The sequence below is a fragment of the Meleagris gallopavo genome, chromosome 1 (assembly GCF_905368555.1).
Source record: "Meleagris gallopavo chromosome 1, MGAL_WU_HG_1.1, whole genome shotgun sequence".
In the NCBI taxonomy this organism is placed as follows: Eukaryota; Metazoa; Chordata; class Aves; order Galliformes; family Phasianidae; genus Meleagris; species Meleagris gallopavo.
The window spans coordinates 76,220,287-76,240,520 of record NC_139404.1 but is presented as its reverse complement, the minus strand read 5'-3'; the positions used below and the strand labels follow the sequence as shown (position 1 = coordinate 76,240,520).

The window sequence follows — 20,234 nt, the reverse complement described above, 5'->3', positions numbered from 1 at the left end:
TGTCTTTTCAAAGAAAATAATTTGAGTCTCAAAAAGATAAGGGGAGGAGGATGGAGATGGAACAATTGAAACAACACATACACTTTAAAAACACAACACAGTCCCAAGATAAGGCAATAATTTTGATAAATACATGGTCTGGACAATCACCAGTCTTATATTAGTGGCTACACAGACTGCTTCTTTCACAATTTATAGTGGAAAAACTGCAGAAGCCCCAAACCTTTTATTTGAAATCCATTTATTTTAAAATCCACTTTGCTTCCTCATACTTCTTACCATCATTCATTTAGTTCAGGAGTATCGACAATTTTACAAAGTGGCACAAGCTGCAGTGTTCTGGTTGTGGGGTTGTTTTTTTTTTTTTGATTGTTTTGTTTTGCATGAAATGAGAATAAACCTCAAACAACAACATTGAAAAAATATACAATATATATATATATATATATATATAATATCTGGGAAGGGGTTTTGAGAGACCCCGCTCTGAGCCATATGGCTGGCTCCTCTTTCCACATTTCTGTTCTTTCCAAGCCCCTCCTTCTTCATCATAGTTTGAACTGTGCCACGGTCATGTGCAAGTGCCCAAATACGTGTCTCTAGAGAGCCAAATACGGGGGGGGGTCAATCATAGGGAATGTCCACAATGAAAATGGCAGAAGACGAAGGAACATGGGAGGCAAAAATGACACGAGGGAGGAGAACATGTACAAGGTGGGGGGAAAAGGAATTTAAAGACACCTCCTCCTCTCAGCCGTATGTTTCAGAGGATCCATTGGACAGATGTTTTAAAGCTGCTAATAGCGGTGAGCACTGTCATTTTTGCCAGTGATGTGCCGATCATCCATGTCATTGCTGTCTGGGGAATCAGGAGTCTCCGAATCACTGCTGTCATCATCTTCCTCCATGCCCTTACCTGCTCTGCTCTCACAGTTTTCTGCAGCCCTCTCTTGGCGGCCCTGGTAGGACTGGAGAGATGAGACTACCATAAGAAAAAGGTTCTGGCAGCCCAGCTGTACCCCCCAGCCCTGGTTCCTATGACTGTTCCTCACCTCCATTGGGTTCACTATGATGGTGAGGGCTGAGTCATCCCAGAACAAGTCGCTCTCTTTGCTGCCGGTGCCTGTGTGCCCCTCTGCAGCAGCCTCAGGGACCTCTTGCCCCATTCCCTGTCTGTGCAATGAGTGGATGCGCAGGATGCCCAGGATTACCAAGAGTGCCAGGAAGCCCACGCACACCACAATGATGATAGTGGCTGCACTGGGGACCACTTTGGAGAAAAAAAGAAAAAAGTGGTTACAGACTCTCTCACATAAACGCGTTTCTGACTTGACCCACACCCACCCTGCAGCAATGAGGATTGCTGGATATAATGTAGGATTTGGGTCTAGGTAGGAATACAACCTGACTTTTCTGCTCCTTTGGGCACAGGTGATTTCTGCCTTTTGCTGCTGTATCTTTGCTCAAGGTTTCCTAGTATGTCTAGGTCTAGGTGTTCACTAACTTCAGACCTGCCTGTACACTCTGCTTAGCTTCAGAAATCGCCAGAATATGTCATAAAGCAGTCACTTGTGTCTTCTCCTTGGGAAAGAGAGAGGTGTGTGGTGGGGAGAGTCTGCAAGGGCACGAGGATGATTTTCATAGTGTGATTTCTTTGTAAGCAATACAGAGAAACCAAAACAAGTCTGCTTTTGCACATGGGACAGACTACTGTGATAGCCTTCTAATTTAATGCCACAGACAAAGCCTGGCTTCTCCACAGGATAGAAGTGGAAAACCATCTAAGAGTCTTAGCCCAGCTCTCATCTCCTCTTCATTCTAAACCTGTTGGTCAAGCCCTGACTCCCCAAATAAACCCCTTTCCTGGAATATTTAACCCAAGCATGCCACGTTTTTGTTCTGGGTAGCTTTTTATAGTAGGGACAACTTCTCCTTTTGCTTCTGCTGAAATCAAGCAGAGTTGGGGAAGGGTACAGCGAAGGATGATGTTTGGTGTTCTCTACAGGCTATCCCTGTAGTGATTCAGTTCCAGCTGCAGGATTGGATCGATTTTGGGTAAGCTGCTGCAGGAAGCTGCAGCAAAAGCTAGAACAAAAGGCACTTTGTGTTCCCTACAACAGGAAGCTAAATCCAGCATAGGATCCTAGAGCTTTTAGAAGAGCCAATTAGACTGCTGTCATGCTTGTTGCACAGGACTGGCAGTGCAAACAAACAAATCTATCTAGCCTAGCTTTCAGGCTTCTGTCCTTTGTTTTGGGAGCAAGAATACTTATCTTATTTGTGTGGTGCACTCTCCTATATTTTTCTGCATTTGCTGATCACCACTTCCCATCTCTTTTTAGAGCAGTGGCAGTCTTGATTTTCTCATTTCACTCCTGCTGATGAAGCTTCTTTTTGGAATTGTATTATCCAGCCCTGCATAGCACCTTTGCAAGATGCACAAATGAAATACTACCAGCTTACAGTGTTCTTTTTAGACCTTCTCAGTTAGAGATTTCAGACCGCTGCTGTATCAAGAAAGCAAAATACCAGAGCAGGGGGATTGTTGCACCAAGCTCTAAGACACAGTTTGACCCATGTTGCAGACCATTTTCTAATGAAGCAGCAGTGTAAGAACTCAGTGAAATACATATATGGAGCCTGAAAGGAATCCCCTGCTCAAAGTTCTAACAGTATCAGAAAATAAACATCCCAAACTAAAAGAATAAAACCAAAAGATGTGTTACATACTAGAGTTGTTATGGGTGCTTGCCAAGCTGTGGCCAGATAGCTCTGGGGGTAAATGATGGCCTCGGTGGATAAACTGCTGAGAATTGAGCATATGGTTAGGATGAGCAGCTTGGTTCATGTTGTGGAGGACATTCATCTGCAGAAAGACCAGAGTGCAAATAGTCAGCCCTGTGTTCACTGTGATAGTCTACATTGTGTGCATTTCTATTCACAGTGTTCTCACCATGCATGCATAAACACCCATGTATGCATGCATTGATTTTGTACCTCAACAGAAAACTCATTGCTGGAATAACGTCCATTCATCTCAGTGCAGGACAGGTGGAACTTCCTTTCATAAAGAGCAGCACCACGGTTGATGTGGTATGAGACCTGGCGTAGTATTTCCTCGTAAACTGCAATGCTCTCTACCCCTGAGTACAAGAAGAGAGAATTGGAGGGGGATCAAAGAGCTCCTGCTTAAAAGTCATTTGGTATCAACCCTTTAACAACTAGGAGCAACAGAATAATCCAAGGCTAGGTTCATATATTTTGGAAAGGACCAGAGCTGGAGCTGGCCGGTGAAAGCCCAGTTTGCACTACTAAGGCATATGGAAGGAGAGGTGCCCTATTAAATTCTGTAGTGTATATAAACAATGCATCAGTTCACAACCTGAGGGATATGCTGTCTCCTAATATGTCATGCAAAATACAACTGACATCTAAGAACACATAGACAGTGGGACTAAATAAGGAGAGGTGATACAAGCCTGAAGCAGAGCTCAGACACCATGTCCTAGCACTGTGTGCTGGAAGAGTAAGCTTCCTGAAAGAAACAGCCTGGGACTTCAAAAGCCACAAGTTCAGCAAATGGTTATGTCTCACAAAGTACACCAGCACACTGGGTTAAGTGTTCCCCCAGTGATGCCTGACAGACAGTGAAAGGGGTATAAACAGACAGCTGCAGCCAAGGAGAGGACATACCTGTGATAGTGAGGTAGGCAGAGGTGTTAACCAGCTCCAGGCCCCTCTGTTGTAGCAATGCCCCATCCAGGAGCAGGTATTCCCTCTCTGGGTCCAAGTCATCTCCTACCAATGAGATCTCGCAGCCATCCAGGTTGTGTACAATCTCATCTGACATACGTGTGTCTGTCACTGAGAGGCCAAGGGAAAGAAGACAGGGCCACAAAGCCAATCAGCCATGAACAAAGGCAGGCATGAGAGTGATACCCACTTAAAACAACTTTTAAGAAATGATTTCTCTTTCTCTGGCTAGCACTAACCTTGAATAAAATCACTGTTAGTCTATTGTTGGAAGAGTCCCCTTTGGTCTTAATTACATTATTTATGCACATAAGAAAGTCACTTATATTTTAGATCAACATACTGTTATGGACTGGCTCATGGTAACACAGCTGTAAGGACTGTTGGCAATGGCAGTGTTATAATTATGAACAACTTTACCATATATTTCCAGACCTTGAGTGCTTTTGAAAGCTTTCTCTCCTCACAACTGCTGGTAACCAAGTTTCAGATTTTATCTTATTTAAAATGACAAGCAGTTTTGAAGACTAACTACTGTCAGCGGGGCCAAGACCAACCTTCTGTACGTCAAGAAGCCCAAGCTGCTGATCATAAAACTATGAGCAAAAAAATCCTGTTAGCAGAAGAGATACAATTTAAGTGAAAGGACGTGAAGCATGTAGTGAGGATGATGTAGGGAACTGAGGGAAAAGATATTCAAGGCATAAGGAAACTAAGTGGGGAATTCATAGGAACAAATGATGCAGAAAGAGATCACAGAATCACAGAATATCCTGAGATGGAAGGGACTCAAAAGAGTCATCAGTTCCAACTCCTGACTCCACAAAGAGCAAACACTGTTAAACCATATATCTACAAGCATCACCCAAATGTTTCTTTAATGCTGACAGGCTTGAGTCCATAATGCTGTCCTGGGGAGCCTGTTCCAGTGCCCAACCACCTCTCAGTGAAGAACCTTTTCTTAATACCCAACCTGACCCTCTCTTGTATAGCTTTGGGAGGGGACAAGAAATAAGGGAAGCAGGAAGAAGTGCAGGAGTGGAGAGAGAACAGTCAGGAAGAACATCTGGTGATGGATTCAGTAAAGAGAAATGTAGGTAAAATGTCAAGGGGATTAGGAATGAGTAGCATGGGAAAAGGAGAAGAGAGTGAGGCAAGGAACTGGTTGGATTGAAAAAGTAGAGGGAGGAGCAGAAAGGGATAAGAACTGATTAGCCTACATATTAACAGACAATGCCTTGCTTCTGTATTTGTAAACTCCTGTTTCGAGTACAACTATGAGCTCTACTTCCTCTGCAGAATAGCAACTGGCAGGTCTTTCAATTTTGTCTCTACTTCACCCTGTACTCCACTCACCAGTGCCATGCCAATTCTCATCCTTCTTGGCCTCCACCTGGTGAGAAATAGAGCAGGTGATCTGGAGGTTGGGGAAAAGGGGGACTCCATCAGGAGCCTCAAAGTCTGATGCAGGATGAGCAAAGTGGGCAGTGCCACTCAACAGGATCTGGGGGGCATCAGGCTGTAGCACCACAACATAACCTTCCACGTCAGGAATGGAGACACATGATTCTTCACTGAAACACCTGAAGGAGAGAAACAGAAAGCATCAGAATTAGCCCAAGCTTCCACCAACATTTCACAGGACTGTTTCCTGCCTATTACAGTCAGTGAAGGGAATTTTTTTTTCATGGTAGTTCTAAAAGATTCCCTGTGGCCTGCTGTACAAGACAGAGAGGTGCGGTGGCTTTCAGGTGACTTAATCACATTCACATACCACAGAGAAAATTAAAAACAGCCCACATGCCTGGAACACCATCAGCAAAGGCAGAAGTTCTACTCCCTAGGATCCTAGAACACCAGTATTAAAGTACCCAATTGGATAATTTCATAGTTATTTTCAGGAAGACCATTTCAAGACCACCAATTAGAATTTAAATACAAGGTGAGTGAGTGTAATTTTAGCCAAAAGAGAGGTAACTCTTGCTGAACTTAGACAGAAGTGCTGCTTTATCTACTCACTTGACAGTAGTAGTGAGCCTGAGCGGCCGGACTCCAGGAGTAGCAAAGCGCAGTGAATTCATATAAGCCACATGCTGGATAGCATGGTTGAAAGTTTCCACATCATCACCCTCCAAAGTGAGCAAGGACTGAGAGGGGTTCACATGAACCTACAGGTGAACAAGAAGAAAATACTCAGGATTCCTTAGCAAATGCCAACAGCCTAGGCTAAGAGAGACACAAAGGAGAAAGTGGGGAGCTGTCTGAGGTGGCAGAGCAGGCAAAGTTCAGGGAAGCAAGGCTAGGGAGGAGAGTGGAAGGGACCCATGCAAGTTGGGCAGATGGGCGTACCTTCATCCCTTTGCCCAGACTGTCGAAGTCACTGTAATCAAGCCCCTCACGGCAGGCATACAGGCATTCAATAACCTCCCGGCTCTCCAAGCTACCAGGGCGTACAGTGAAGCCAGCCAAGTAACCATGGAAGTAGTGGTGTATCAACAGAGGATCTCCTGAGGGAAACATGGGACGTGGAGGGTGTGAGAGACATGGTGAGGAAGAAAACAAAGACAACAAAAAAATGTGAGGGACACACAGTTAAGGTAGACAGAGACGGAGGGGTGCACGGGACATGGAAGAGCAATGACAACGAAAGCAACAGTGTGGGGTACATACAGATGTTAGGAGAGGTAGGAGAGAACAGAAGGGTGCACAGGACATGGAAAAGCAAAGATAACAAAAAGATGATCGATACTGCGGATAATTTTTTTAATTTCAGATGGAGGAAAGACCAACAGAAAGACTAGGGCAGTGACAGGTAGGTAGCATAGAGAAGTTTCTGCCACACCGCTGAATGCCAGATGGAAACAATTTCTTGTCCCCTTCTCACTCCTGTGAGGGCTTTTGAAAGAAACTGTATGTTCCACAGATAGTTAGGGATGAGGTGACATCTCCTGATGTCTCCATTGGCCCGTGTTCTTCAGAGACCAGCTTTAATGACCAGACATGAGGACACTTTCTCCACATGAAAAGCATACTCTATTTCTCAAAGCAGGATGTAGTCCTATCAGCATTTTCATGCTCTACCAACATCAAGGTATCAAGGATCAATCTGCCAGAAAATAAGGGATTTCCTCCCAAGATGGTGGGAGCTGGATGTACAAGATCAAGGAGCTGCATGAGGAAGGCACCATGCAAGAAGTCATGTAGTCATGCATAGTGAAGAGGAGAAGAGAACCACCTTCTTTCTTTTTCCTACCTTGTATAGTATCAGTGGAATTCTCATTTCCTTTGGTTTTCTCCTTGTTTTTCTCCTCTGCAAAAGAAGAATGAGCAATTACACATTGGAAGAGGATAGTTACAGGATCAGGAAGTATCTACACAAGTGCCTGCATCAGGCAGCGCTGAACAAAAGAATAGCTCTGGACTCATGCAAAGCAGTGCACCCTTCAGCCCTAGAGATAGCAATCCGCAGATGAAAGAGAGTGGTGTTCCTTTCATGAAGGGGATGATGAGACTGGATCTAATACAAGAAGAAAGTATAAAATTTATTTTTCCTCCTTTACCAACAATATCTATTTATTCTAGGAATTAAGTTATTTCCATTTATGGAGCACAGCCCTTGCCATGTTCTCAGTTAGCCATGTTCTGAGCATCCCTTTGAAACTCAGGCAACTTCAGGAGGGCGATTCAGGTTGATTAATGTTTGTTGATCACTAAAGACCATAGATAGAATCAAGCTGTAAGGAGATCCCTGAGCAGGGAAAAGCAGGACTACAATAAAGGTTTGATCTTGCTAGCAATTTCTGCTGGAGTGAAAGCAAGGAGCAGGCAAATTCTTATTTCTGTCCTGCTCCAGTCTTGTAGGAATGCTGAAAGACCTGGCCAATGTAGTATTACTTCTCCACAGAACCAGTTTTAATCCATTAGTGGCTTAAATATGTTCCCAATCTGATCTTTATCCTCCAATCCAACTCCTGTACAGAATGATTTCTGACTTCTCTGTATAGAACCTCACAACACACAAATCACCACCAATACACTCAGCAGCATAAAGTAAATGGCCTTTGATAGAAAGGCCATCACCTGAATGATGCACAGAGTTTCAACTCTCCACTGCATGAAAGTTAGCTAATCATCACATGTTCTACTTCTGCTGCCCAGGAAGCTGCCATTGACACTCAAACCCAAGCTATTATTACCATGGCATAGTATTATGGCTTAGTTCATAAGAGGGAAGGAGCCACAAAGGTTTTGGTGCCAAGGAGATATGATGGCTGCAATGCATTTCGCAAAATTTAGTAATAGCCAGCATTTTTCACCTCTTCTGGCTCTCCCTTTACTTCCATTTGCCTGTATGAGAAGAGCAAGGCTCGGGGAGTGAGACTCACCAGTCCAGCAGGCTCCAATCATGAGTGAGGGTTCTGGCCGTGGGGGATGAATGAGGCCATTGTCATGGATGAGGGCAGGGTCATATGAGACACCATCCACGTAGAGTGTGACAGTTGGAAACTCGAGGTTGAGGGCATAATGGTGCCATTCATCATCACAGACCTGTGGTAGACAGCTGAAGGAGTCAGCAAGGGGAAGAAGGAGAAAGAACACTGGAAAGAGGTAAACACTTCCTCACCTGCTCAAGCTTCCAGAGGAACTTCACAGGCCTTGCACTCTCCAGCAATGGCCAGTAGAGGAAAGCAATTCGGCAGCCATGCACAGCCAGAGAATAATGCGAGTAGCCATCCTCTGCCAGGGGACAAACACAAGGCATTATGCATCACACTTAAAAGCGGTCTCACTAGCCAGAGCCCAAAAATACATGACAGCCTGCATGACTGGCACTCGGCACCATGTGTTCACAGTGGGTTTGAATGCTCTCAGAAGAAGCTATGTGGAGGGCCCTCTCTGGGACATGGGGATTTCCATCTGCAGGGACAATGCCTTATAACAAGTCAGTGTCACTTCCCCAGAAAAAGTGTCTCACCGCTCTGCACTGTACTGCAGATCACTGTCTCCTCTTCCCGCCTGCCTTTGCTGGGCACCACAGCATGTTTCATCCACACAGACAGGGTGAAGTGGTCACTCAGCCCCTCATGGGCACTCAGCCCATTCATGACAGGTACTTGGGCAGCCTGGCTGCCATTGAACCAATAGATGAGGCTGCTGTCCTGGCTGTAGTGCACTGAGAGCCTTGCAGTCCAGTTTGCCGTGGGGCTAGGCACAGGCAGCAAGTCAATCTCTCCTGAGGCAGCACCTACCAAAAACAGAAGGAGTCAGGAGTCAGGAACACAGAAATCTGAGAAGTTTGGGGACTGGGCCACAGAAGAAAAGGGTGGTATAGGGCTCATTGCAATATTCCAGAGTACAGAGAGAGGAAGAATGGCCTACAGGCCTCCTGTTATTTAGAGAAGAATGGTGTTTTTCCATTTGTGTGAAGGAAGTCCCACAGACACCACACAGAAATCTCTGGCTTCCCAGTAAGGAAAGCACAGAGGGCCCCTTACAAATACAAGCTAGGTGCTCACTGGCCCTCAACACAGCCTTTGAGCTAGGTGTCCTCCCAGCCCTGCAGACCACAGCAGGCAGGAAGAATATGTCCCAGAATCTCTGTTGTGTGAGGCGCAGGGGTATTGTTTAAATCCCTTCAGGGAAATGGGTAGGAAAGAATCAATTCACCACAGAGTTTGCGTAGTGATTTCTCAGAGTAGTTATCCCGGTCACAGCCCTTAGCCACATGGTTTGTCTGCAGCTCCACCATGGCCTGGATATTCCACAGGGGCTCATCACAGGTCTCCAGGTGAATGCTGGGAAATAGTGCGAGGCTGCCTGCACCCGGTGTGTACTCAATCCTCTTGTTCCAGCCTAATGAAGAAACGTGGGAGAGAGAGGGCTTAGGTCCTGCCAAGGACCCAACGCCAGAAAACTTGGTGAACACAAGTGGCATTTATGTACCAGCCCATAAACAAAGAGATTTTTGTCCCTTTCAGCATTAAAAATCAACTTTATGCAGTTAGCATCAGTGCAAGAGAAAATTTTCTGGAAGCACAGATAGACCAAATTCTTATCTTCTATAGCTAGTGTCATTGTAGCATCACTCCCTTGATTTTCAACCTCTCTCTATAAGGTTGAGTAGATATTTAGCTCTGTTGATTTCTCCTTAATTCTACTGATGTAAATCAATTTGTAAACACACATCACCTCTGGAAAAACTGAAGTTCCTCAAGATGAGCAGCCCCCAAAGCAATCCACATCTGCCCCATTCCTGGTGGTGTTCAAGGCCATGTTAGACAGGTGCCTGGGCAGCCTGATCTAGTGGGGGGGCAGTCCTGCCTGTGGCAGGGGCATTGGAACTTAGATGATCTTCCATTCTGTGATTCTATGAATACAATCTGTGAACCTTATCAAACATGAAGAAGTTCACAGTAATCAAGGGAATAATTTTCCTCTGTTGGAGTTGCCTTCCAGTAGCTTTGTGGATACTTTAGATGCAATCACTGGTTTGGTGTCAGAATTTAAACATATATGTGTATACAAATTTATATACATATATACAAATATTTTCAGTAAGTAGGACAGAGTAGATTGACATAAGGGGAAGACATAACTGTGTCTGGAAGTTTCATACCCTGCCAACTGGGCTTGCAGGTGGGTTTCACCTGGATTTCCACTTCAGCATCATCAGATGCCCTCTTTTTTCCACAGTCATAGGCTGTTACTGTGAATTTGTAGAGACGATCTCCATTGTACTGAAGTTTCTCCGTATTTTCAATGTTCCCTGATTAGCAAAATAAATAAATCAATGGAGAAGAAAGTCTCCTCAAACATGCTGCTTCTAAAAACAACTCTACTTTTCATCAACTATAGAAACATCCAAAAAGCGGCTGAGTTCTCCCACAGTGCCACTTTGTAACGTGCAGTAGCATCCCACAAAAATGGCTGCTGTGTCTCTGCACAAAGACAGAGAGATTAGCAGTGCTGGAGGAATCAAAGCACATGTATCTCAGCTCTGCCAGCAAATGGGACTGGAAGAGAGAGAGAGCAAAGGGGAAAGGGGAAGTGTACTCATGGTAGGTTCAGATTCTTACCATCATTGTCAATCAGAAAGGGAATATTGGGGGTCAGGATCTCATAGTAACAGATCTGGCTGTACTGTGGTGAGCAGTCTCCATCAATGGCCTCCACTCGCAAGATGCGGTCATACAGCTTTCCCTCGGTCACTGCGACACGATACAACTTTTCCACAAAGACAGGAGCAAATTCATTCACATCATTTACTCGAACATGCACTGTGGCCCTGAGGCAGAGAAACATCAATAAGAACTGATTAGCTGATTAGGAGCCATACACCACCTAGATTTTAGAGTAAGTAACTTTGTTTACCAGACTGACTTTCACATATCAAAGGCAAGAACAAGTAAAAAGATTGAGGTTTCAAAACAGCAGTGTTCACGTACAAAAGCTTGTACTGTGGTTTTCCATCCCAGAGAAAAAGGTGATAATGTCATATAGACCTTTTCCCATGTATAGCAATGTGAGGCATCACTCAGACTCAGCAGTCAAGCAGCCCTTGCTTCTGGTGTATTAACTCGTGTGACTCAGCTAGTGAACAGGACCATCACCATTTTGTTTGAGTCTTATTCACATGCTGAGTTATAGCATGTGGGGTGGCTAGAGAATAATAATTATGGCAACGGGAAGAGCTCCCACTGCATTCTTCATTTGCACTTCTGTGACAGATCACATTTTGTAACATGCAGCTATGACTGCATGTACTTACTTGTGTGATTTTTTAGTGTTGGTTCCATCAGGTCCTTCTCCACAGTCGTAAGCTTGGATGGTGAATGTGTGCTCCTTATGTGCTTCACAATCCACCGGTTCCTTGGCCCGGATCAGCCCCTCACCTGTAGCTTTATCCAGTATCACGGCTTCAAAGGGCACCCCTGCCCCATGTATCCTGAAGCCACAGATCTCACCTGGCACCCACAGGCAGAGAGGAAGAAGAGAATGAAGAGGACTAGTAGAGTACAATAAGCTTCCTTGCTTCCCACTGCCATATTTTATTCCTTTCTAACTTACACTCTTCTTTCTTCCTCGTTACCACCACTCATTTCGGAGCAGTTCTGATTCACTGCGAGTTCCCCCGGGCAGTTTACAGCCATTAATGGTGTAGATTGCCCTCTACCGGAGACCATCCCCAAAAGAAGTCTTGCCCAGCACCAAGAAAGGCTTGAGGTTACAGGTTTAAACTATACATGTTAGGGCTATACGTTCAAGTACAGCTTAGTTTGCTTCTCCATCCCACAGGGGGAGGCAAAGCAGGTTGTGTATTTCAGACAGACATCCAAAACATGAAGCTCCATGATGTCTCATCCATCCCACACAGGATGTGTACATTTCCTCTGGGAATTACAGATAAAATCACCTAATCCTAAAGTTCAGCTCATAGGATCCCTTTTCTTCTCCCAAAGCTGATGGATGTTGCAGGAGTGCAGCATCTGAGGCATGGTCAAAGCAATTACTAGGAATGCAAACCTCAGAAAAGCATCAAAGCATCATCTGTACTTTCAGGGACTTGTGCTTCTTATGAGGGGTATGGAACTGCCAAGGAAGCATGCCCAGCAGCTTCCTTCAGTCCTCGCAGACACAGAGCTGTGCATGTGATCTTTGAAAATAGCAGAACTGCGTCAAAAAGTAGCTGGCTCCACCCTCAGTTCCTCTCACAAGGGAAACAGCTCACAGGATCCTAAATCAAGCTATGCCCAAATTGGCTCTAGAGTACACCAGGGACCTTCTCTGGAACAAGGCTTAGAGGCGATCATTTCCTGAACAGAATCTAGTACAGGGATTAATGTGGTCCTGCCTCTGCCTCCCTGGAGATCTTTCCCTGTTCCCAGCTTCCCCAGAGGTGGCACCAACCTACCTGCATAGCGCAGAGGAGCATCTTTGTCCAGTGCAAACAGCGGTGGGTTGAGTAGGACTGTGTTGTCATTCTCCATGACGATGCCCTGATATTCAGCTTCAATCCAGGGTTTGTGCTTATTTGCTGAGGTGAGTTTGGGTAAGGGATGGAGCACGGGAAAGTATTAGCCAAAATGAGACACAGTAGAAAAGGAGCAGAATATCATGCAGTGGCATTTAGCAACCACCCCTCCCCACCTTCATCTCTAGAATAAACACTAAGAGAGACTAGGAAGAGGAAGCTAATTTTCTTCAGTTCTATTCTACCTCTCCTGGAAGATGCCATCAGAAACAACATGTTTCTTCTCACCTCCTCAATATTCTCTTGTTAGAAGCATGTACAGGGGTATTTGTGTACCCTGGAAAGCTGGGATAGTTAAAAAAAATGAAATCAAGAGGCACAAGTATTCTGAGTCTGGAGAGAGATTCCAAATGCTAAATACTTTAGATCACTGAAGTCATAAGTAAAGGATCTAGGAGACATCTTCCGCTGGGGTGCCCCCAGAAGACAAGAGCTGCCTTCATCCATTGTCATTCATACCTTCCACCCTCTGTACTAAGAGCAAGGATCCACACATGTGCCCCCAGGTACACATCCAGTCAGTCACCCCACATGTAAATCAAATAGCTGAGCCCCTTCCTTCCTCCTTCCCCACTCCATGGTGGGCACCATATTCCTTTGGCCCCTCCTTGCTGTTCCATTGGCTGTAGCCCAGCCAGGCTTGGCATGGAGGCAGCAGTCAGCCGGAGGCTCTGAAAAATGTCACAGGCCCAGAAATAGCAAATTAATCTTTATCACATAGGCTCCAGGGCAGGGAAAAGGAGAAATAAAGGAGGGAAAGGGCGGAGGGGAGAGAAGTAAAATCATTATAAATTAAGAACCCCTCCCCCATGCCCACTCCCTGCCAAATGGGCCTCAGAGATTACATTACATGTCCTAGTTACAAACCCCATTCCCAGATAATCCCCCCCCCTCCCACCCCCTGGAGAACAAGATTTATTACAACCAACCGACACTCTGCACACAGCATGGCTCAGAGCTGGTAGAGAGCAGAATACAGAGCCTCTCCCCTCAAGGGCACTACTTCCAGTATGTGAATTCATCCTCTGCAGCGTACACCACCATGGCGTTTGTATTGACTCAAGAGGAACAACATCCCCTACGATCGATAGTCTCTTCTGTACTTCAGCGCCAAGGGATGCTGCTGGAGCTGGGTGGGCCAGTGGTGGGACTGCAATCCGAGCAGGGATGCACCAGCAGGCAGAGCAGGCAGACCCAGCCTGGCAGAGCAGCCAGGTGTGGGCTGGCATTTCTCTTCTACCATATTGATTAAGATTATAAAGCACTGCATAGGAAATCCCGAAAAATGTCCACCCTGCTCAGTATGCAGGAGGAATCTTTCCTGTTACAAGCACCCATGTTTTGCCTCATCCCTCCTTTGCCCTCACCAGATCCTACTGTGTCAGTCCCAATCCAAGCACCTCTCCGATGAGGTGGGAACCCATAACTACCAATGCCAAATACGCCCTGTTGCTGGGGTAACAAGCTGGTGGGTGAGACAGAAATCTTTTGCTGCATCCACCTGCACCTTGGGAATCACCAATTTGATTTCTGAGGGAATCATTTATTGGGGATTAGAAATACATTTGACGGATATTTTTAGGATGCAGACCAATACAATTTTCAAGAAAGCTCCTGTAAAGCTAAAATCAGTTGCCAAGGATGTGTACGTGTTTGAGAGTGTAAATTCACACAGAGAGAAAATACAGAGCATGAGGGGCCTGGCTTCGCAACTGTTCCCACTGGTACCAGAGCAGCACAAAATAAATGCCTCTGCTGGCACCAGCACACACAGAGCATCATGCTGCACCCTGTTTGTAGCCTCCATCCCTCCCCAAGCACAGAAAGCACACCAAGCTGCCGCATCCCTGATGGCCCCTGCATCCCTTGCATATTTTATGTACTCCCACCCCAACAGATTACCTTCTCCCAGATTCCCTGAAAATGAATTTCTTGCGCCTGTGTCTGCAGCCCCAGATCTAGTAACCTACATCCTTCTCCGTCACTCTGTGTGTTCTGAGAACATCTGCATCCAGTGTGTTAGAGCTGCAGCATTTGGGTTTGGTCTTTCTTTTTTTTTTTGTTTTTTGTTTTTTTTTCCTATTTAGCACATAAAGCACTGTTTTATATAAGCCACCTGCACATATAACACAGAACTGCTGCAACATTTCCCATTGACACGTTCTAGACGCATGGACTGGAATGAGAAGATGGAGATGGGGGATGTGCTTCAGGGAGCAGAGGGGTCTATGGAAGTGCAACACACTCACTCTCGACATGCTACCGGAGAAAAGCTAAACACGCACAGCAAGAACTGGCACAAAGAGAGACAAATGGGTGGAGAGGGGGCAAATGAGAAGCGGATGTTAAAACCAAAGACTGTTGAAAAGGGAGGCGGTAGGAGATGGAGCCAGCACATGGAAGGATGATAAGGGCGCTGAAAGGGCAGAGCGAGCCCCAGAGCCTGGGCACCCGGAGCCCCCCGCCAGGACTGCAGGTGACAGCGGCGGCGGCGCGACCGCTCCGACCGCGGCGCTCCGTGCCCGCGGCGCTCCGCTCACCTTTGTTGGGGCAGCCGCCGGGCAGCGCGGCCCAGAGGCACAACAGCGGCAGCAGGACGGCTGCGCGGGGCCGACGGCCTCCCATAGCGGCGGCGGCGGCGGCGGCTGCTGCTGCTCCCGGCCCGCCCGGCGGTGCTGGACAGCGGCGGGCCCGGCCCGGCCCGGCCCACGCCCTCGCTCGGCGGCTCGGCGGCTCCGCTGCGGCCCCGCCCCGCCACTGCAGCATGACGTCACGGACCGAGGCTGCGGGAGCGGCGGCCCCGGTTGCGGGCGGGAGGCGGGCGGAGGGCGGGGGTGCTTCACAGCTCTCCCGCCCCGAGGCGGAGGTGCTGGAGTAGGGACAGGCCCGTCGGGACTCTTACTTCGGCGAGGAGCCCGCAGTTCGTCGTGCCCGCCCCGCTCCGCGCCGGGCAGCTCTTCCCCGCTTCTCGCAGCCAGCAGCCAGGTGCTCCGTCTCGGGATGCTGCCCAACCTCAGCGGCTATTACCGCTTCGTCTCCCAGGAGAATATGGACAATTACCTGCGCGCGTTGGGTAACTCCTCCCTCCTCCTTCCCTCTTACTCCTTCTTGTCTCCGGCCCGCGGGACCTGGAAAGCATAGGAAGGGGCTCGGGCAACCAACCCTTCCATCATTCTATCTAAGACTATCACTTTTGGTGGGAGGGGGAGATGAGGCATCCCTGGAGTTGGACCCCCCCTGCCCAAAGTGTGGAGGAGCCTGGGTAGCCCACACACCTCCCCTCCATTTCATTCTCCAGATATCAACGTGGTCCTGCGCAAGGTGGTCTGCCTGCTGAAGCCTGACAAAGAGATCATACACACAGGAGACCACATGGTCATCCGCACAATCACCTCCCTGCGGGACTACGTCATGGATTTTGACCTTGGGGTCCAGTTTGAGGAAGACCTGGGACCCGTAGATGGGCGCAAGTGCCAGGTGAGGATCCCCAACAGAACTAGATAATGCTGACTGGGATGAACTAGAACTTCAGGGATTGCCTGGCTTTTAGTCCACAAGCAAGGCGAGAGCCCAGCCCAGACCTGGCTGAGTGAATTGCTCCCAGCAAGGGGGCGAGCAACACACATCCAGACCTGGTGCTTTGGGATCCAGAAGGATACTAGATCTTGCCACAAAGAGCATCAGTCCCAAGGAGCCACCCAAGAGACACCAACCATACCAGGGACCACATTTGAAAATGTGATGGGAGCACTCAATGTCATCACTGGAAATCTGTATTGCTTTTGTTGGGTCCACATCTTCCCCTCTGCTTTTTTTCAGACGACTGTTTTCTGGGAGGGTGACCAGCTGGTATGTGAGCAGATAGGGGAGAAGAGGAACCGCGGCTGGCGACACTGGCTAGAGGGAGACCGGCTGCATCTGGTGAGGAAGGGCCCATGCAGCTTGCCTGGTGGGTGGTGGGGGGCATAGCGCAAGTGCTGTGAACTGTTGGTGAACCTGGGCAGCCTCCTTCCTGCTCCTCTCAGGCTTCGCCCTGGCTCTTCAGGAGCAATGGCCACTTCTCATAAACATCCGCTGCCGGGGTTCAAAAGTTAAAGTTATGCAGCAGCAGCAGTGGTGGCCCTTCCCACCCTCAGGATGACCTGCCAAGACTCAGCAGGAGCACACAGGGCTGCAGTCTGAATTCCTCTTTCTTCTCCTTTCCCCAGCGCATGACGGCTGAAGATGAGGTCTGCGTTCAGGTCTTCCAGAAAGTGAAGTGACCGCTGGCTGCTGGGACACATGCCCAGGTCGGGGCCCCACTCTCCAGTGTGAACTGCTTCAGATTAAAGAAGCAAACTCGATGGCAGCGAGCCAGGCTCCCTGTAGCAGCGTGTTTTTTTCTGCCTCGCTAAGCGGCAGGATGGAAGAAGGCCGTGGTCAGGTCACGGCGGGCCGGGCCCAAGAAGGGAGAGGCGGGGAGAGGGGACGGCTGGAGTGCTTCCAGGCAGAACAGGGTGGGCAGAGGCAGCGAGGAAGAGGGCCGCCGAATGCACGGCGACTCTTTTCAGAATAAGAGCTGGATGGGAGGGAGTTAGGCGAGGCGGAGGCCATCCAGCCACCCCACACTGTGGCGAGTTGCCCGAGTTGCACATAGGCGGCCACAGGCATTTGCCGCTGCTGAGCCTGGACAGACCCCTCGCTGGTCCATGTTGTTCTCTTCTGCTTCCCCCCACTGTTGCAGCACAGTCCCTCGGCTACCTCTGGAAAGCAGAATTTGGAGCCCTGAGTCAGCAAGGACAGCTGAGGCTGCCTCTTCTGAAAACACCAGTGCAAGCCCCCAGGTCCTGTTGCTTGCAGACATCATATTTTTTTTCAGGATCCTGAAATCTTCAAGCTATAGCACAGAAATGATTCTTTGATGTCAAGGATTTTTGTGTGAAATCCAAGAGTTGGGGCGAGGTAGGAAGTCCCTTGTAGTTCATGTTCACTGCACTCCTGGGAAAGCTGAGAGAGAGAAGGCAGCTCTGTCTTTCTTCCAGGTGTAGAAGCCACTGTCTCCAGCCCCTCCACTCCACCTGACTTTACTATCCTCCCTTTACTGTCATAGCTCCCCTGGTTCACAGCTGCCCTTTACAGTCAGAGACCAAGGGACAGAACCTAGGGACATGAGGTCCCGTGAAAGGATGGACAAAGACAGTGGTGTCCTTTAGTGAGGACACCGGATGGGATGTGCAAAAGGCCCCTGTGGTTTATTTCTGAAGGAAACTTGTGGCTGCCCCTGAACTAAAGATTGAAGAGCTCTGTACTCAGAAATGTGTAGCTACTGACGCTCAAAGAGCCGAGATTTTGAAAATGGGCTCATTTCAAGCTGATTAAATGCATTTTTTTTCCCCTCCAGCAGCTCATCTAAAAAGTAGTATTTTCCAAGGAGCTTCTTCTCAGAGAAACAAAAACATGACTGTGGTAAGAAAAGGTCTACTTAAATACATGCAGTATGCAAGGAGTGAGGTAGCTGCAGCTGTATCTGTAAGTGTTGACCTCTGGCTCTTCAAGATTGTCTCAGGACATTACAGGCTGCAACATCCTGTCAGTATCCAGAGTGCAAGAGTGCTACTGGCTGGGATGTAACCAAACACATTGGGCAATCATAACCAAGCCGTCCAAGATATCAGTTGTCTGCTCCTTGTAGACTTCTATGAACCGTTATTCCATCTATCATCAGCAGCCTCTACATTATCTCTGTTGTATTGTGAGGTTGTAAGATCTAGGGCTTCAACTGATAGCAGCTGAGGAGCTGATTGAACTGTTGCTCTCATCCCACAGTCTGAACAAGGAGCCTTTCTGATCCCCATCATCAAGCTTGCTTCACCATGTCCAGACTGCATGATCACCTTATTTCAGGCTCCAGAGCAAAAACTGGTGCACTTTCTTAACATTGCTTTTCTGACCTATGTTCTGGTTTGGTGGTAGACAGCTATTGTCTTCAAGTAGTTAACCGTGACAGACTCTTTACACTGGCATGCCAACCATTTCATACCAGGGGGAAGATCCATTCCTAGAATCGTGAACCTCTTTTTATGTAGGTCACCTTCTTCACATAAACCAGAGCTGTAGGAGTGGCATGATTTGTCTGAAAAAATGATAAGCCATTTAATAGCACAGTGAAGCTGCGTGAAGCCTAAGCCCTTAGACTAGTGGCAAAGTGTCCCCAGAAAGCAATAAATGATCAAGTAGAGATATCTGAGTGTTGCTTAGTCAAAAAGAGTGTTTGAAGGTAAAGTGCCCAGGGAAAACAGCTCGGTGTTAAAGTGCCACCAATTGATTTTTACACAATTCTAGTTTTAGCAGCTATTTGGGGTAAGCAAGATAAATTACAAGGTTGGATTCTATGATTTTAAGTAGTAGTTAATCAGCACTTAACCATTAGCTAATTTGACACAATCAAATGCACTGACTTACTTAAAGGTTTGAGAATGGCAAGGTTCATTTGAAACTTACAGATAGGGTATTGGAGAGGAGGTTTCTAAACTCAGTGGCATGCTCAGGGACCTTCTTTCCTTCAGTGAAATACTCATCTTTCCCTTTCGTTGGCTCTCAACAGATGATCTGTACCAAAAAGGGCTCCTCTTCTTTGCCATCTATCAGCACCACCACTACAGGTGAACCTGCATCTGTGGCCCTGGCAGGATGATTATACTGTAAGAGAGGTGGAGTAGCTACAGGAGGCCAAACAGAGGAGTTCCTCTGTCTTTCTTTCCTCAGGTTGAGGATAAAGTATCCAGCTCAATTTCTTTTCAGTGTGTGAGAAAGTCTGCACATCAGAGAATAATCTCATGCATGCTTCTAGGCTGCTGACCAGCCTTCTTTCCATTGACCCCCTGAAACACACTGTATTCAAAGCAGCAGAGAAATTACACAGAACATCTGAAGGGGGGCACCAACCAGCAGGAGCACTGGAGCAGAACAGAGGGAAATAAGTAGGTCTATGGGGCATGTATCGGAAGTGGGCTGCTCCAGACAGACTCACCTCAAGCTGTTCAACTTTACTTTAGCAGCTGAAGTACCCTCCCAATACCACAGATGGTTTTACCAGGGAAAAAAACAAAACAAAAAAAAATCCATGTGGAAGATTTATCTTAAAAGTGCTAGGAACTTTTATCTTAAAAGTTAGGAACTTCTACTAGTGCTGTTTGTTTGTAAGATTCCTGCAAATGACACATTGAAATTATCAGCTTCCTTACAAATGATCCTAAATTATATCTGCTTGTCCATTCTTTATAAGTGAACACTCTCCCTACCAGCGACCTGCTGGTAACAGGTCTCTCAGCAGTTTCTGGTGCTTCCCAGCTTCTTTCCACATGTGGAAAGAAGTAAAATCTTCCCTTTGGGTGGGACAGTAAGTCAGAATAATCCACTGTACCACAGTGTAAAAATGAGGGTGCCCAAAGTCATACATGAAGAAGTACCA

At 47.2% G+C, this 20,234-nt stretch overlaps 2 protein-coding genes across 2 annotated transcripts; one reads left to right on the top strand and one right to left on the bottom strand.

The window, feature by feature from the left end:
- Positions 1–224: 224 nt before the first annotated feature.
- Positions 225–15,550, bottom strand: CLSTN3 (calsyntenin 3). Its single transcript, XM_085235613.1, has 18 exons — positions 15,325–15,550; positions 12,665–12,787; positions 11,522–11,717; positions 10,830–11,038; positions 10,370–10,519; positions 9,421–9,606; positions 8,729–8,998; positions 8,378–8,490; positions 8,139–8,301; positions 7,007–7,063; positions 6,103–6,260; positions 5,773–5,921; positions 5,110–5,336; positions 3,694–3,864; positions 2,998–3,143; positions 2,731–2,866; positions 1,053–1,270; positions 225–968 (listed from the first exon to the last, which is right to left on the bottom strand). Exons 1-18 carry the CDS (start codon positions 15,548–15,550, stop codon positions 798–800), a joined length of 3,069 nt encoding a protein of 1,022 aa, XP_085091739.1. The 3' UTR covers positions 225–797.
- A 164-nt stretch (positions 15,551–15,714) lies between these two features.
- Positions 15,715–17,136, top strand: RBP5 (retinol binding protein 5). Its single transcript, XM_003202682.5, has 4 exons — positions 15,715–15,857; positions 16,083–16,261; positions 16,604–16,705; positions 16,993–17,136. Exons 1-4 carry the CDS (start codon positions 15,785–15,787, stop codon positions 17,044–17,046), a joined length of 408 nt encoding a protein of 135 aa, XP_003202730.1. The 5' UTR covers positions 15,715–15,784; the 3' UTR covers positions 17,047–17,136.
- Positions 17,137–20,234: the final 3,098 nt, after the last annotated feature.

What these genes read in the sequence shown, in the direction of transcription:
- CLSTN3 (XM_085235613.1), bottom strand. Translation starts at nt 15,550, where the DNA reads ATGCTGCAGTGGCGGGGCGGGGCCGCAGCGGAGCCGCCGAGCCGCCGA. An exon ending in AACACTAAAAAATCACACAA is followed by an intron (nt 11,039 to 11,521) that starts GTAAGTACATGC and finishes TCTCTGCCTCAG; the next exon opens with GGCCACAGTGCATGTTCGAG. An exon ending in GATTGGAGCCTGCTGGACTG is followed by an intron (nt 7,064 to 8,138) that starts GTGAGTCTCACT and finishes CTTCTTTTGCAG; the next exon opens with AGGAGAAAAACAAGGAGAAA.
- RBP5 (XM_003202682.5), top strand. Translation starts at nt 15,785, where the DNA reads ATGCTGCCCAACCTCAGCGGCTATTACCGCTTCGTCTCCCAGGAGAAT. An exon ending in TAGATGGGCGCAAGTGCCAG is followed by an intron (nt 16,262 to 16,603) that starts GTGAGGATCCCC and finishes GCTTTTTTTCAG; the next exon opens with ACGACTGTTTTCTGGGAGGG. An exon ending in AGGGAGACCGGCTGCATCTG is followed by an intron (nt 16,706 to 16,992) that starts GTGAGGAAGGGC and finishes TCCTTTCCCCAG; the next exon opens with CGCATGACGGCTGAAGATGA.